We start from the raw sequence: 17,258 nt of genomic DNA, 5'->3' as shown, positions 1-17,258 counted from the left end.
GAGCTGAAACCTGTCTTTTTCGTGTGGACACAGGGACACTTGCTCTGCTCGAGCTTTAACTCTGTACGAGCATTTGTCATGAAAGAGGTTAATGTGCACCAAATCAAAGTCAACACGCGCTGTGTGTGTGTACAATGTCAGTCGTTCTGTTGACTCAAAATGTTTCCCAGGGTGAAATGGATTAGAAACCCAACCGTGCATTTAGCAGAAGCTATTACTTAGAGGACGGATCCTGTGCAGAAGATGAATCTCTACAGGGTGGTGACTGTGGTCCCAGAGAGGGAGAAAAAAGAGGGAAGTGTGTGTGTGTGCACGTTCCTGTGTGTGTGTGTGTGCGTGTGTGGGTGTGTGTGTGAATGTTAATGGCTGGGACCGAGATTTGGAGAACTAACAAGACAGGATCAGAGAATGAGGGAAGTTGAAACTCATCAGGAGTCGCAAGCCATTTCGCGAGCTAATATTCGCCTTCTCTGCCCGAGTTCAACCCACACAGCAAACCAAGCATCGCAATGAGGTTACACAGGGACTAGAACATCAAAACAGCGGTTTCTCCTGTTACTATAGAGAGAGCGGAGTCTACTGGCTTTGATCCACTGCATGCAGTTATCGAGACTGTGAGAACTGTGACCATCACAGTGTTTTCCTCGCAGAGGTACACCAGAGAGCACTTATCCTATCTTTGTTGTAAGAAGAAAAAAACCCAATGAGGAGAGTTTTAGAAAGCACAACTGAGTAATCCTCTCTGTCATCCTGATGTGTCATAAAGCTGTTTTCCATGTTTTTTTCCCCCTCCTCTCATTCTTCACAAGCTTGTTGTTAATGAATACCACATGTGGCTAAGGCCTCGGAGAAGGAGCCCGAGTGATTTAGTCTCCCATCCTGCAGCAGAGCAGGCAGCTGACAGTGATCCAGGCCCAGCCTTGCCGGCTCTCACACTGCACTTCCTCCAGTCTGGACTCATGACGCTGTCCCTGGGGAGTGCCTCGGCATCTGGACTTGGCTGCAGCTCCCTTTCCCAGGAAACAAGCACTCCCTTCACTGCACTGCCAGAGTGACCTGGTAGTCTCAAACCACCACTGGCCCCCACTCTTATCCGCACTGAGGATTTTGGTGCCACAAGATCATCAACAAAAATGTTGAGGCTTTTTAAATTTTTTTTTTTAATAATTAGCAGGAAACAAACCTTTATCGTAAGTCGCCGTCGTAACACAGGTTTGTTAATTTTCAGGAAAAGATAGTACTCCATTCTGCAGAAAGCGAAGAACGAGCTCCTGTGTAGTATTCAAAGGGAAATCTGTAAAAGCTGAAGCTGCTCACTGGGATGATGAAACTGCTGCCAAGTGTCTATCCTCACTTGATCTAACAGGGTTTTCTTATGCTGAGCAGACGTACAAGTCACTCTGGAAAAGATCGTCTGCCAGATATTCTAAATAATCATCTGAATGTAGATTTTTAAAAAGTATTAAAATACAAACACGCACAAAACTCTTTGCATGAAGAGATTGAAAAAGCATGCAAAAGAATCATTTGATGCTTAAATGTATGTAACTGCTCAAATAAATGTATTCATCTTTCTGTGTAAGTAATGATCCTGTCTTAGTTTTTCACGACCTGAAAACCTCATGCAAATGCATTTTTTTATTTAATGAAATGAAAGTAGTATGCTCTCCAAAGGGACATATTATTTCATGATTAAAAAAAACAGACCCGGAGTTAATTTGAATACATCTGGATTGTATACATTTTTGCTAATTAGACTTTGGAGTTAACAAAAAGTCATTATTCTATTTCTTTGGCTTGAAGACACACAATAGCTTTAACAAGTAACACTACATTTTGACCTTGAAAAAACTGCGGCTCACCACGACCACAGTAACTCAGGTTTCATAATGCATTAGTGTCCTCTGCTGTATGTGGCCACGGGATGCATTCATACTTTAAGTGAGCAAGGTATTTATTTTATGCGTGACCTCATAGCTGGAGAGTTACAGAACGATAGATTTTCATTTGACAGCAGCCGATTATTGAACTGTACAGAGCCTCAAACACCGAAGCTCACATCTCTGGTTGTTTTTTTTTGTTTTTTTTAAAAAAAAAGGTTGTCAGCTTCCCTCAGTGGGAGGAAGTCCTCGTCTTGTTGCTGGTGTTACACAGGGGATCAGGGCACTCTTTCAGGACCTTTATTTCTCTGCCATTACTAATTCAATTCACTGTGGGAAGACACTCTGCTGGTTCTTTCTCCTCGCTGTGAGCTGTCCCTTCCTCATTAGCTGGGCTTTTAACCCTGTCCATGCTGAATACGAAACACATACCACATTATCAGAATGTTGAATTTGTCTATAAACTTCTTACAAACTACTATAATTTTCTCCCCCTCTTAAACATTATGACACAGCTACCATAGTCCTATTTTAATTAATTCATTTTTTTAATTTGTAACACGCTCATGAAAACAAAATGTCCTTGGGAAAGTTGCCTCATCAAACTGTTACCCCTTGTGAATTCGACTACATGCACATGTCTTCAGCATTTTAAAAAGGGTGACTGAGCTTCTGCTTTTATTACCTGGAAGCTTTGGAAAACGCTTCTTTCTTTATTAAATTATCACTATCCATTTAGGACCTTTTTATTATTTGGTTTCCAGCTCTTCTAAGCTCCCTAGCCTTTTTTTCCACACCTCTCTTTTCCTCTATAATTAAAGCTTTAAACTGGATAATTAGGTAAGAATCTATCACAAATAGAAGATGCTTCAGACTTGGGCTCATGAGTTAATACAGCAAAAACGAACATTTATTGAAGCGTGAACATTTTCAAAGAGACTTAAAACAACAAACATCACAAACCTTGAACATGCACAGCCATCCTTTAAAATCTACAGAGGAAATGACTCTCTGGTGGCAAGACTAGTTCTTCCCATGCGTGATGATGTATTCGCCATCCTACCTTGTTTACTTCCAAGTCAGTCTAACTCCCTCCCTCCCTCCCTCCCTCCCACCCTCTCAGAGTCACTCAAGCACTTCCCTTGATCTGCAGACGCAACGAGAGCTCTCTTGTGCGGCTCGCATGATCATTTCACACAAAGGCGGCTGCAGATACTGTTAGTGCAGAAACAAAATTGAAAGAGGGGACGGTCTAAATCTCCCCAATCATAACAAATCAGTGATTCAACCTCTGGCACCGGGCTAAGCAGATTACTGTCATTTTCCACCACTTGTCCCTTGTAGCTAACAACCTCCAATTAGCAAATCCCGCTGTGCATATCTGTGCCCTGACAGGGAGCCACCATGACAAGCAGAGAAATTAGAAGTCCTGCATGTTAATCTACCATGCTCTGGCAATCTGTGTCATCGTCAAAACACTTTCAGGGGAAATACATATTCAAAGGAGTCACAGCAGCGAAGGCACAGACAGCAGCTAGAACAAAGACAATAAAGTCCTGAAACAAACAGCAGAGCATTGTTGTTGTTTCAGACGGCAGGTTGGCTGCTGCGAGCGAACTGAGGAAACAGATTGATGAGGTGGACTACAGAGAGCAAGTGTGACTGCTATGTATAATGTAACTATACCTTCTAGAGGGAGATGCTATTATTCACTTTGTTTGTGTAGTGTGATGAAATACACAAGTCATTCAAAGCCATGGCACTAGTGGGAGACTACAGATTAAATACATAAATCAGCATTTTGTAGCACAAACTTTGTTGTTTTTGCATTCTGTCACATAATATGATTTACCATCTGTGGGCACATGTGTGTACCTGATCACTCTACCAATATCCTTCAGCTGAGTGGTAAACATTCGTAAATTATATGCATGTCATTTGAAAAATGTGCAACTACAAATCCATTTATTTTAAAGCACCTCTGAGAAACTTTCTATTTGTGATGATTTTGGCGCCCCCCTCTGGAAAAAGCAATTCCTCTAATCTTTTGGCCAATATTGTCCTTAAGGCTTTATATGCGATTTTTTGATCCAGCAGATGTCGCCCTTGAGCTCCAGCATGAAACCAAAACAACTCGCGCTGCATTGTTGTGTTAGCATGCTAATGCTAGCGATCTTTATTCTGCTCGTATCTTCACACTGCATGTAAATTTACCTGAAATGAGCGTGATCTAGAAACACAGTTAAGCAGTGAGTACAGTATGTTATTCTTCTTTTCTCTAGTCCCTCAATTAAACAACTTTTATACGTGAGGGGAGGAGTCAGCCGGCCGTCCGGGCGATGTAAACAAACTGAAGATAGGACTCTGAAAACTCTGAAAGCATCTCAGACAGTGGGACTCGGGTGTTACAACCATTGTAGACAGTCATGACTCACAGAGTTATTTTCAGAGGATATACTTGATTTCTATTATATTTAAGTGTGAAGAATCACATAGAAAGACTTTAAAATGTGAAAGAAGTGTTGTTGTTGTTTTTTAACAATAAACAGCATCTGCTGTCTTTAACACTCAATGCATCACTCAAATCATCTCTGCTGAGTAAATTGTCAGCAAGGCTGTTTTTCTTCATAGTGTGCAGTTGATCAATTTGTCTGACACCTACCCCGCTCCACTGGGTTCAAACATTTACAGCAGCTTTGTAGAAATCACCAATTTTGTCACTTATTGTTTTGTTTTTCCTAACCAGCTAAAAAAAAACTCCTCATAGTGGCTTTACATTTTATAGTAGAGTTGTTGTTTTTTTAGGGAGGGATTTTTGTACATACCTGTCGCTGTTGTGCCAGTTTGAGAGGTATCCCCGCGGGAGTAGGCTTGGGTTGCAGACAATGCGCCCCCGATGTGGAGATCTGTTGGTTCTGGAAGTGGATAGCTGAATGCGTCTGATTATGGCTGGTCATTGGAGACTGTTGCATCTGCTGCTGGGCTGGAGTCTTGTTCACTGAATTTGCCATGACAGGCATAGGCTGGCTTGCAGAATGTGGGGCTTTCGGACTGAAGTGCAACGTGGGCTTGGTGCTGAGAACCTTCATGTCTAAATGATGGGAGCCATTGTGGCCGTTTGACTTGAAGAGGCAGTTGATACCTTTACCCTGGGAGCCGATCCTCTGCTGGCTGAGCGGGGCCGGGCTGGAGACCTTGTCCTGGGGGAAGGCGCTGGTGGAGGAGTGGGTGGTCATAGCAGGAGACCAGCTGGTCAATCCTGCAGGTGGCGTTTGGTGGTGGTGATGGAGCAGAGAGCTTGGCTGCTGCTGATTCGCTGCCATCTGCTTCAGCTGCTCTGCGTGGGATATTTCTGGCCAGCAGGGCATTGCTCTGGGGTGTCCTGCCTGAGTGTTAGCTTTCTGCGATGTGGTTGTAGAGGAGGTGCTGGTCAGCGTGAAAGAGGGTCCTGCTGAGGCCGGTCGAAGCTGTGGAGAGCCTCCGTGAACCTGGCCAAAGTCCGGAGAGGGCTCCATCTTTATCGGCTTATCCAACGGAGAACACAAACTAGCAGCTGCTCCTGCCGAGCTCGGCCGACCCAGATCCAAACCGAATGTGTCATCCTGCTTCAGGATCTTCTCAAACTCCAGATCGTTGAGCGTCGGCACCGACTTTGTCAGCTCGTCAAAAAGATCCTGAAGATCGGGGTCAATTTGACCCCCACCCTCATCTTTGAAGTCAAAAATCATGTCTGAGTTTGACTGACCACAAGACGGGACCTCAGTGGGCTCTTTTTTCATTTCTTTCAGGGTCATGTTAAATATGTCAGACCCTACTCCATGGGGCATCATGTAATTCTTCCTCTGCATACCCATAGCCGAGGACCCTTGCAGAGAATGAGACTGGGACAAGTAATGGTGGCAGGGCCCATGACCCAGACCACCAGGATCCACACGGACCCGCTTAAAGTCTGATCCAGAGAAACCGCAGGAGACCCCGTTCTGCTTTTGTGCATGTCCCGGTGCATGCCCCTCGAGCTTCCTTCGCAACGATCCTTGAAGCTGCAAAAACACAAAGGACACAGAGAGTAAGAAAACACTTCATAAACACAAAGAGGAGTTTATGATGAACTTGATGCCTACACCCCCACAAGTCAATAAAACATTATCACAAAAATCATCAATTGTAGAATGAAGAAATAGCTTTCATAGCAATAGTGAATAAATATTTCACTTGATTTAAAAACTGTCTCTTGAGCCAATTTTAATCATGGTAAAAGGTGAGTGTGAGTGCATTACCTGCTGCATTCAGCTCAAAGTAATACCATGTAAATTAATCCAATTTCACAATTTGCCTCGAGGCTTGCAGATGCCGCACACCTAACCAACTTGTGAAATGTAGGATAACTTATATAGACAGTGATTTCTGTCAGTGAAACAACTTCTCCCTGAGATCATCAGAAATCATTCAGACACATCACTCTGACAGAACATGCAATTAGACTGCACATACAAAGCTTTTATACATATTCTATACATTCACGAGAAAAAGGGCCATTGTGGCAATAAAAAAAGGTTTTAGTTTGAGTGCAGTGGATGGGCTGAGAAGATAGCTAAGAATCTGATACAGCTGACAGACTGCAGCGAGAAGAATAGAGTCTTTGTTTCCCTCATTTGCATACATTATATATTTTTTTTCTTTTGTGCTCCGTTAGATAGCAGAGTTTCTCCTTTGTGGCTGAGATTCTGCTTAACATGCTGGTGCACATATCCAACTTCCTTTTGTCCTCTCCCCATGTCTTTATTTAAGGTAATAAGCATATGACTCACAACTCCAACCACTCAGTATCACTCCATAAAACTGAGGCATTAAAAGCCAGAACAAAATATGCTTGTTAAAATAGCAAAAACAGTTATTTATATTTGCAGTAACATTCTCATGCCCGTAAAATGACGGAGCCCTTCTCTCACATGAGCCTGTGTGTCATTAACAGAAATGTAATGGGGGGAGGAATGATCTATCCAGCATCAATCTCCGGCACAGTGCTGTACACACATTAAGATGACTTATTATCTGACCACGTTTTAATGTGGGGCCTGTACCGAAAAAACAAAATGTCGCTGATTATACACCAATCCGGCCACACGAGACGAGTATCAGTGTGCTGCATATTTCACTGTGGGAACAAATTTGAGTCATTTCCACCTGCTGGCACACATTAGATTAAGATGATTCATAGCCTGCGGCTTTGGAGTGAATCCTGCAGTTCACTTCATTTCTACTCCGTTCGTGTCTGTATTACTTCTGCTAATGCTCTGAACAATTGCTCAGAGATACATCCTCACATTTTAATCATGGCACAAATATCCGTGTGACTCACCTAGCCTCCTTTATCAAAGCTAACACTGTGTGCATGTTTCCATATATTGAACGGATGTGGATGGATGATGTCGATTATGTGTATGGTGGAGATGTATCTAAAAAGCAGACGGACATTGAAATGATCACTTCTATTTAAAGGATCAAACATCCCGCATTGCTTTTGGCTTAGTGAGTAGGAACCATTAGACTTTATGATTGCAATGGTTGCAAGGATATTCACTGATTTTCCAGCAACCCAGTAACCCTCTGGAAGATTTTAGCACAGTATTATAATCATCTTACAAACACCTGAAACTTCCTCGAGCTCCATGACAACCGCCGGAGGATAAAGCTGCCGTGTTAAGGAAAAGGCAAGAAGAGAACTGAGATTTATGTGACCGATGTCAAAGCCAAGCATTAGTGACCAATTTGTTGCCTCTTTCTGGCAACGATATGTTTTCAAGTAGCTCTGCAACTGGTGGAAGAAGCCTGTTCAAAACATTAGATGGTGAATTCACAAATCCCTTCGCTATTTAAAATTAAAATTCTTACTGTGTTTTCAGAAATGCATTTAGTGAGCAAATTCTTGTTTTTTGAAAAAGTATCCCAGTTATTTGGTAATTTCTTGCAATTGAATGAAATATTGTTGTTTGCTTTATCATAACATGTGAATAACCATTTATAAAAAAACACTTTAACATAGTTTATCGTTTCCATTACTTAACAAGAGGTTTTGAGCAAGGGCGCAAATCTGGACTAATGGATTCCCAAACTTTACAAACAGGGCCCACAGATTGCAAATCTGTGCACACAGATTTTTGAACCATCGGAACAGATTTACAAACGGCATTTTTACCGGTATTTTACCTGAACCTTCGGGGGACTCAGTAGCTGTCAAATACCAAGATGGATGGACAGAAATAAGGGGCAAGAATGAATACACAACTGAGAGTTTTACATTCATTGCTCTAAATTTATAATGCATAACATTTGTTCTTCATGAGCCAAAAAAATGTTAAAAAGTATGATCAAAGGAGCTCAGTGAACTTCTTGTGAAATTAAATTTCAGGGAAAATGCAATGCTCACAAAGAAAAGAAACGGCTGTGTAAGGTGTCACTTTCCTGTGACTTTCAAGTGAAGCACAGTAAAAAAAAAGTTCTTGACAAAGAAAAGAGAAAAGAGAGAATCAGATGATGTGATGGCGGTGTGTCTGGATAAAGTCAAACTACTTTGGAGACACATACAGATTCAACTTGTAAATTCAACACAAGTTCATCTACAGTATGTTCACCAGCTCCCTTTTGGCCTCTTTCACTGAGATACACACTGTTAAACACCCCGGCTCTCCAGACTACTGGACATCTGTTTTTCTCCAAATGCAGATGAATACAGGCCTTCTAGTGTGTAGCAGCTAATGCACACTTTCTCTCCAACCACAGGGCTCTTTCTTAAGAAGACAGACAGAAATCGCTCCTCATGGTTCAAGGCACTGTCTGAGAAAACACATCATGAATAATGGAAAGGACAGTGGACATGTTGCAAGAAGTCATTGAGAGGTTGCCTCACTACTGCATCTGTGCCGTTTAAAGGTGGACACATGTGGAGCACAAGTTCTTAGTTCAGACTTCATTATGCATCCTGAGACTTTGTTCATTTAAAAGAAAAACAAACTGACATCTAAACTAAGACACTATGCTTTTAATAATTTCCAACCAGTAAAGGACTATCTTGTTCACTCAGCTAAGGACTCGGCAGCAGTGGCCTCCTAGCTGGCCTGAAATCCTCATGACGGATCTCCAAGTGATCTGAAAATAGATTTTTTGATTAACATTTAATGAGCTTAGAAGCTCTGAATCACTTTGAAAGTGACTCCTGCTGCATGAGCGGCTAAAATGTATGCATTATATACACCAACTATCTTAAGAGATGAAAGCATCGCAGCTCATACTCGTTTTTCTGTGTTGGCAAAATGTAATTCAGCCCCGGTCAACGTCTAGGTTAAAGTGAGTACAGCTTTACTTGATTATTTCATTGTTACAAAACCCAAGGCTAACTACATCATTTGCTTTGCCAGAAGTCACCTCAAAACCTCAACACCTTGAAAATTACACATCACATATGGTGTTTACTGATTGGATTCTATCTTCTTATTGATGCCCTTTGACTGTGCCAGTGAAGAACCTGACCTTGGCCCTGTCAACAGAGGCTATCTATTCCTGGGAGCTAGAGGGCTGCTAGCTGCTTGTGTGTCAAGCTGAGCAGTGTGGTGATGCTGAGCACTGTGGATGGGGCTCCGGGTGAGCCATCAGTGGGACGCAACACCAGGCCTCCTGGTACCATCTGTCAGTCCGGTGGCGCAGCCCTCAGAGAGTCGTGCATGCTTGAAGAGTACAGGTTTGAGAGTGTTCGAAGGTTTTTCTCTTTGAGCATGAGCATGAGCATGTGGCTCGACAAAAGACTGAGCTCACCAGCCTTTTAATCTATCCACCAGAGCCCTAAAGACATGTTGCAATCCGCTCCAGTGAGGGTGAGACAGAAACCCTCCTCTCAGCGTTTGACATGAAAAAAAAAAACAATCTTTAAATAAAGGAATAAATACGACTATTGTGTTCCTAGGGAGACACAATATTTATGTGTCTCTGCCGGTTGCACACTGTTGCAAGAGGGAATATTCAGCTAGTTTTTATAGTCAGATCAGAAAAAAAAAGAGCCCTCAGACCAGTGCCAATGATCAGCTGTCATATAACATTCAGATATCTGCCTGCAGAACGCAGAGAAAGTGTGGAGCGCTCAGTTTAATTATAGGGTTTCTACTAGCCTGTCTACAGCTGTAAGCTATTACACTATATCCAAAGAAATTGAATAAAACATCTGGGTTATCTTGAAATTCTTAATTATTTAACAGTAAGACTGCTGCAGTGGAGTACATCATTTCACAAGGTCTTTAATAATTTCAGTCAAATGTAGGGTCTCCTGTTTACCATAAACTGCTCTCTATTTTGAATCCTTTTTTGTTTCTCAGCTGTAGCTCGTATTCATTCATCACATTTACGTGAAAGGCAACCTGAACACTCTTTGTGATATATTAATTAAGACAATGGATCCAGAAAACTTGAAGTGGTTTGAGACCAGCAAGCAGAGAGACATCACTGATCATTTCACATTGTTAAGGTTTTATTTGAACTATTTGTTTTGGCTTTAAGTAATACAGAGGTTTGATCTAAAGAAATGTGCAATGCAAAGAAAACAATACCACGTTGAGGGCAGCGTGAAGCCATTATAAGTGACCCAAAATGAAAAGAAATGTCACATCAGCATGTATTGTGCGAGGTTATTACAGTTCAACAGGAAATACTTCACCAGATATCTATTGGAGCTTTATTTAGATGAAAAATCTGCCTCTTTGGGAATCTTTGCAGCTGCTTCTGGAATTTAATCAGTAAAACTGTTGATTACGTTTGGGACAATGATTTAGTTGCTGACACAATGATTAAATTTGTTGTCTTGATCCTTATTTAAATAACATCATTTGTAAAATATCATTGTTTTAAATCAAGCACGTGGCCTAAAGCCCCGTTTCTAACAGGACATGTGCAGCGTTGCACAGAAATGCAAGCAAAGGTTCATGGTGTGCTTTCCTAATCAGGCTGGCGCGTGTAGGGACGAAGCAGCATACTGCAGAGGTGGGCTACTTTTGGCTCATCAGCACTTTGCATCCCCACACTTCCTGACACAGTTGTATTAGATTGAGGCTGCCCTCCAGAGAGCAGGCAGGAGAGAAGGATGAGCAGCGGCAGCGGCAGCAGGAAGAAAAGAGAAGCAGCTTTGTGGCAGCCTCTGGGAAATGGAAAGAGATGATAAGAGCCCCTTTGAAGAGAAATCATCCATTATGTTTACTGAAGGCAGGTTTTTTTTTTGAACAGTTCATGTAGCTCAGCTCCAACATTCCATAGAGAAATTTAGCTATTTTAATAAAAGGCAGCTTGCATGTAAAAAAAAAAAGAAAAATCCTGTTACGGACACTTCCTATTCAAAAACCAGCTCTCTGTTTTCCAAAAAGAACAGATTAAAGGTAGCGTTGCAATCAGTCCTAGCATTGGTCTGCCCTTTGTTCTGAGTCAGGTATATCAGTTTAATGTGATATCCCCGAGGCTACAGGAGGCAGCTCGGAAAATATGCATCAACCTCAGAAAAATATATGTGGCGCCCTTTAAAAAGAGTCACAAGCAGTGCAAATATCTCTGCACTGGTCATTGCAAACCCATCATAGTGATGTCTTGACCTAAGGTAGCTTTAGTCAAAACTTGATCTTATTTTTATACAAATATATTATCTAACACACAGAATATTCTTGACCTGGGCAGGATGTTTTAAGGTCATTTTTTAAAAATTAATCTAAAGAAGGTATAGTCTCTGAACAGGTACAAGAAAACCTGCAGATTCCCAGGATGACAGGGCAGCAGCGAGGTGATCCTGGGAGTAAATATGGGATGTGTTATTGTTTGTGTGGGAGGAGGAAGGCAGATTCCTGACGAGACATCACAGGAGCACCAGCTAGGCCACGCCACTGCAGACATACCATAGGTCACCAACATCGCAGTGACAAGCCGTCACATCACATCACCCGTGGCCATGTGGCTCACAGAGCTCCTGACACTGCTGTCGCCTCTCATCTGCATGTCATTCTTAACCACAGAGACATCTACTGTGAGGAGGACCGAGGGCTCCCCGCAACTCAGGAGCAATCCTGTGCAGCATGTAGCTGTAGCTTCCTGAGCAAAAGGGATTTCTTCAACCGTCGATTTAAAGTGAGGAAACTAACATGACATAGTCTACATGCTATAATACACCAAGCAAGCAGCAGATTGACTCCTAGGTTTAAAGGTCACATCATAATCCAAAACTGCTCATCACATCATCATTTGTTCCCATTTAAGACAATTCCCACTAAATGTTGTTAACAGGACGGACAAAAAAACGTATCAGCATTTAACAAAGAGCTAGTCACACGTAAGCATACAGCTCTCGCCTGCCAACAACATATATGCTAAGCTGCTAGTGAAGCGCAAAAGGGTTCAATTTAGTGGTAACACACAGTCTTACATTCTCATTGGTTCAACGGCAAACATGCTGGAAACACCCTATGTGAGTGTGAGCCGTGGCCTTTCCAATCCACATCTAAAGATCTGCATGCCCAGCATCACAGAAGCGCACAGACATGATGTGTTTAACATGACGAGGAAACATCTCAGGCTGGGAAACTGCTTGAGGGTGTGGAGAGGGTAACATGAATCAGAAAATTAAAGAATTTGTTCAGAGCATAAGAGAGTAAGAGACTACTGACCCCTGCAGACACCTGGAGTCACAGTGAGCATGAAACATAATGAAAGAGAAATGATCACCTAAAACAATGACGTTTTTTATTCAGTAAGGGGCGGTGAATCAAGTAAATAACTATGAGTGGTTAGGCAGGGGCCAACAGGGGCCAGTGCCCTGTAACACCCCTCCAAAAGGAGTGAACATACACAGTATTTGACTCAACAACCGGACTCACAATCTAGTATTAAATACTGTTACTTAAAACAGAAAAATATAAATCATGGTATTTAATGATGTGCGCTATTTTTGGCATAATATATATACAGTATATATTTTAAAGCGATCATCTTTGTCTATTTTTCACCTGGGTTTAATGTTCCCCTCTGACAAAACAACTGGCCCCAGTTTGGCCCCCTCAGTAAAAGTGGTCTAGAACCACCACTGTAAATAACACTACAGTAATGTCTGATTTTTAGGCACCCTTCAGTCTGTCACAAAACACTGAAATTATCAGGTGCATTGGCTGAAAGTAATGTAAAAAAAAAAAAAGGAGGGCACATGAGGTAGTAGACTATTTGATGGTTTTAGCTTCTGTGGAAACAAATCCCTTGTTAAACAGGTCGAAAGCCTCCCTCGAATGTTTGTACCCTTAAAAGGCCATTTCCATACAAACACGAGTACCTTTCTCCCAGCAACCGTCAAACACAAGGCCTGCCTCCGGTCATGCCACAGGAAAAGGCCCATAAGCAGGGAACAAGTTCCCTTCCTGTTTTCAAAGACGATTCCTATGGCACGCAGAGCTGTTTCCTGCTCGCATAGGCTCATTTCACCATCTCAAACATCTGGCTGCTCTTCAGCATGCAGCTGCAGGACGGTGAGAGCCAACAGTGCCACTGCTGAGTTGAGCAACAGCAGTCCTGAAACAGTCCAGTCATACAGTATCTCAGGCCACTAGCTTGACAAGCTAATGCTAGCTGTCTGACTAGTGTGTGTTATTTATGAAAACCAGTAACGTTTGATAAGATCATCTATAACTGTACCATATTTACCTCTTAATTATTCACTATTTGGATTATAAATGATTTGCTACTTTTGTTCAAGCACAGTGACGGCAGTTCCAAATCAGGAAGGTATCTGATGTGATTGCAGCAAAGTGCTCTTTAGCAGCATCACTGTGATGATTTCCTGGTGAAACAAGGATCCATTTTATATCCCGTGGGAAACCTGGGCTGAGTGGTTAATGCTGCTAATGCTGCTTCAGTCAGCGAGGGCTTGATAAGCCTCACACTTTTATAGAGTCGCCACACATTTAGTGTTTTAAACCGCTTCAGTAGAGAAAGCTTGGAAAAATCCACCGGTTTGAAAAGCGTGTACTTGTTAAGTTCTGTCATCTCGCTCAGCTTTCACTTAAATTACACACACACGCATCAGGACAGACGAGCAGGCGCTCTAATCTGCAGTCGTGCTCTGGAACAATCCTGTGCTGGTTGGGTTTGAAAAGGGACTGCAGCAGCTAGAAAGTAAGAAGGAAAAAAAAAAAATGAGTGGGAAGCTTTGTTTGACTCCCACTACTATCAGTTCTGACATTCCAAATAAGGCCTGTGTGGACCGGCGCTGGCAGAGACGGACACAGAAAACACTGCAGAGCTCCAACCGAGGAAAAAGTGTGTGTGGTGGGGGGGAAGCATTGGGGGATCATGGTGCAGAAAAAATGTGACCTCTAAAAATGTATCATCGGGCCTGACATTTCCCAGAAGGACTAAAAAACAAAAACATCACATGGTACTGATATATCTTAGATATTAGTAAGATACAAGTTTCCATTAGAAACATGATTTTGTTCCAAACTGTTTTCCCAGCTTGCGGAGAGCTGAGACCTGAACATTTGGTTTTCACAATGTTAAGACTATTGAAAAGTCTTTGGATCAATTAGACCGCCATTTAAACAAACAAACCCACAAGAGCAGTAAATTAAATGTTGCATTGGATAATCCTGCACACTTCTGGCTCCAAATAATGGTTTTAAATAACTGCCTGGTTGGAACCTGAGTATAAATCATTCTTACAACATACTGTTGTTTAACTGCTTAGTTGAATAGTTTTGAAAACTCAGGATTATCACGTTTTTCATAATGGGAAAAGGAACATATTGAGCAACCGCTTGTTTGTCTTTGAGATTTACGGTGCGTAAGGGCTTTGCCTAATACTATTTAGACATACATGCATTCTACTTAGCTACATTCACATGCGTGTATTTGTTTGGTTTACAGCACATTTACAGATACAGCTATAAAGACAGATTATGTGACATTGGAATTTAAATATGTCAAGAAAAAGCTGCTAATGTTTTATCTGGATGTCTAACTCTGCAACTGAATTTCACACAAGTCAACTTAACTTAATAAGGTGATTAAATACATACTGTCATGGCCTGATTCACAGAAGGATTGTGCAGCTTTAGTGCATGCTAAACCTTTGTGAATGAGTCATTAAGACACAAAAGACATGCAAAGGGTTAAATGCACCCCTGACTGCCTCTCTGTGCAGCGATGCATTTTACGCCTATTTAAATGAGTCATGATGCAGTCGAACGTTTGCCCTTTTTCTATGGAATTGGGCCTAATTGCAGAAAGCGTCTAACTCAATAACACTGACGCTCAGATTTGATAGAGTTGAAAAATGACCAACTAAGCAATCTGCTGAGAGTAGTTGGTAACTGCGCTGCTGTGTTTTTTAAGCGATGTCCCGAACAAACTTTCCAGGGATCATGACAACACTTCCACCGCTGTATGATTTAGAAATAATCTGTAAATATTACTAGCCTATCATTAATATACCCAGGGTTTAAATCAGTCTGGGGCTGCAGCTGCTCTACTCTTCATCCATGTGAGGGGAGGTCCAGGTGTTGTTGTTTATCTTTAAGTTGTCCTTGTGGCTCCATTCAGGGAGAAAGCTTTGATTCAAACAGTGAAACCCATATTACAATTTTTTGAGTCTGGCCTTTTTAAAAAAAAAAAAAACCTGAAAAAGGTTTCCCCTCGCCTTTAGCTCATCACCTTTATGTGGAAAGAATCGTGCTACTACCAACATGAGAGTTTCCGATAGCTTCTCTTCCCATTCAGACGTAGAATCTTGAGCACAGTGCACGGAGCAGGAACATGTTTTTGGGAGTGTTAGCACCTGTATATCATCAAGGCTTTACGCATTGTGAATAAGACCTTGAGTCGCAGCTGTTAGCAACAATAATCCAGCCGTCAGTGTAATGTCTGCTCTGCCCTCTAGTGGTCAATGCTTTTTTTTTGTCACTTGGTGTGCACAAAGAAAACGAATAAACAGCATTTAAGGGGTAATTAATAGTAATAAGGGGATCATTCATTGAAAAGCTCTTCACTGTCTGAGTAAGCGGTGGCTCTCACAGTGGCAGGGAGAGTTCAAGGTTGCAGCAAAGCCGATGTCTCTGAGCAAGTTTCTGCATGCACGCAGCTCTTGTGTGTGTAGGCACTAGTGAACCAACGCTTTAGGTCTTATTACATGTCGCAGCTAGTGAGAGAGACTGTGTGCTCTCAGGTAATTCAGGTAATCTGTCCGAGTGGAAAAAAACAACTTTCCCATGACAATCACTGACAATCATTCAAATGTAATGGAAACACTTAGCAACTGATTATGACGATTTGCTGATCAAGACAAACAGTGGAAAAAATGTCTCTAAGGATAAGTGCCCTACTTTATCCAAAAATAGCCCTGTTCAAAGCAGGTCCCCCGCACCTATAGTGACATTTGATCAAATACACATCCAGTCCATGCTATTGGAAAAAGACAAACTATTCTTGATGGGGAACATTTTATCAGAAGGTTATAGATGCAGTTTATAGTTTAAAAAGGACAACTGCGAAGAAAACACAAATCTGCTTCTAAGCCTTTTTTTTTTTTTTTTTTAAATGACTTCCACTTTGAACAGTGGGGTCAACCGGTTCTAAAAGTCTAACTTGCTTCAGTCGTGTATGCCTGGTATCACTTCATGAAATGTATGTTGAACTCTCAAACTGCAGCTGACGGTGTTTTCACACAAAACTCCTGAATATGTGGCAACATCTTTGGGGTGAGCTGCTTATGTGAACACAAGCAGCCAAATGTTTCACCCTGACTTCACCTCATTTTATTCCTGCTAGCCCCTGAGTACAGTTTCCATGTAAAGCTGGGCTGAGTTGATGTGAGAACACAGTAGGTAATATTCCTGAAGATTCACTGCAAGCGAGGGCGATGACATTTATATCTCGTGACCGGTAAGCGACTGCTAAGTCATATGTGAACAGGTAAATCTGGAAGATTTCAGCGGACGCTGGTCCTGACCATCCGTCTGCAGAAGCGAAAAAATAAAGAATCTGGCCATTCTTCATTTAGCTCGACTAGACAGTGTCTCTCATAAACTTAGAGATTTGAAATGCTTAAACTTACAAGTCCATATATTTCTTACTGGTTATCCCGGCTCAATGTCCTCAGTTTGAAAACGGTTGTTACTTGAGGCTTGGCTTATCTCAGCATCTGTGCATCAACAGGAAATAGGCAAATAGGAAACAACCTATGCCAACTTCATGCAATGTTGAATTTTAAAATCAAAAGCAGCATCATGAGCGACTACTTCCGTATATAAATGGTAGACATTTCATTAAAACTAAAAGGAGCATCTACCTTTAATGCCAATGTGAAGAGATTTGGGA

The 17,258-nt window shown here is 41.8% G+C and overlaps 1 protein-coding gene across 1 annotated transcript in view; it reads right to left on the bottom strand.

Annotated features, from left to right (window-relative positions):
• The window catches only part of zmp:0000001236 (mastermind-like protein 2), a 40,205-nt gene that overhangs the window by 2,641 nt on the left and 20,306 nt on the right, over window positions 1-17,258 (bottom strand). Inside the window, exon 2 of the mRNA XM_061047047.1 lies at window positions 4,706-5,920. Coding sequence (XP_060903030.1) covers window positions 4,706-5,920 — 1,215 coding nt within the window. The remainder of the gene's footprint in view (window positions 1-4,705; window positions 5,921-17,258) is intronic.

This window comes from Labrus mixtus, chromosome 9, assembly GCF_963584025.1.
Source record: "Labrus mixtus chromosome 9, fLabMix1.1, whole genome shotgun sequence".
In the NCBI taxonomy this organism is placed as follows: domain Eukaryota; kingdom Metazoa; phylum Chordata; class Actinopteri; order Labriformes; family Labridae; genus Labrus; species Labrus mixtus.
Note: the sequence above shows the minus strand (reverse complement) of the source record. Positions and strands in the feature narration are given on the sequence as shown.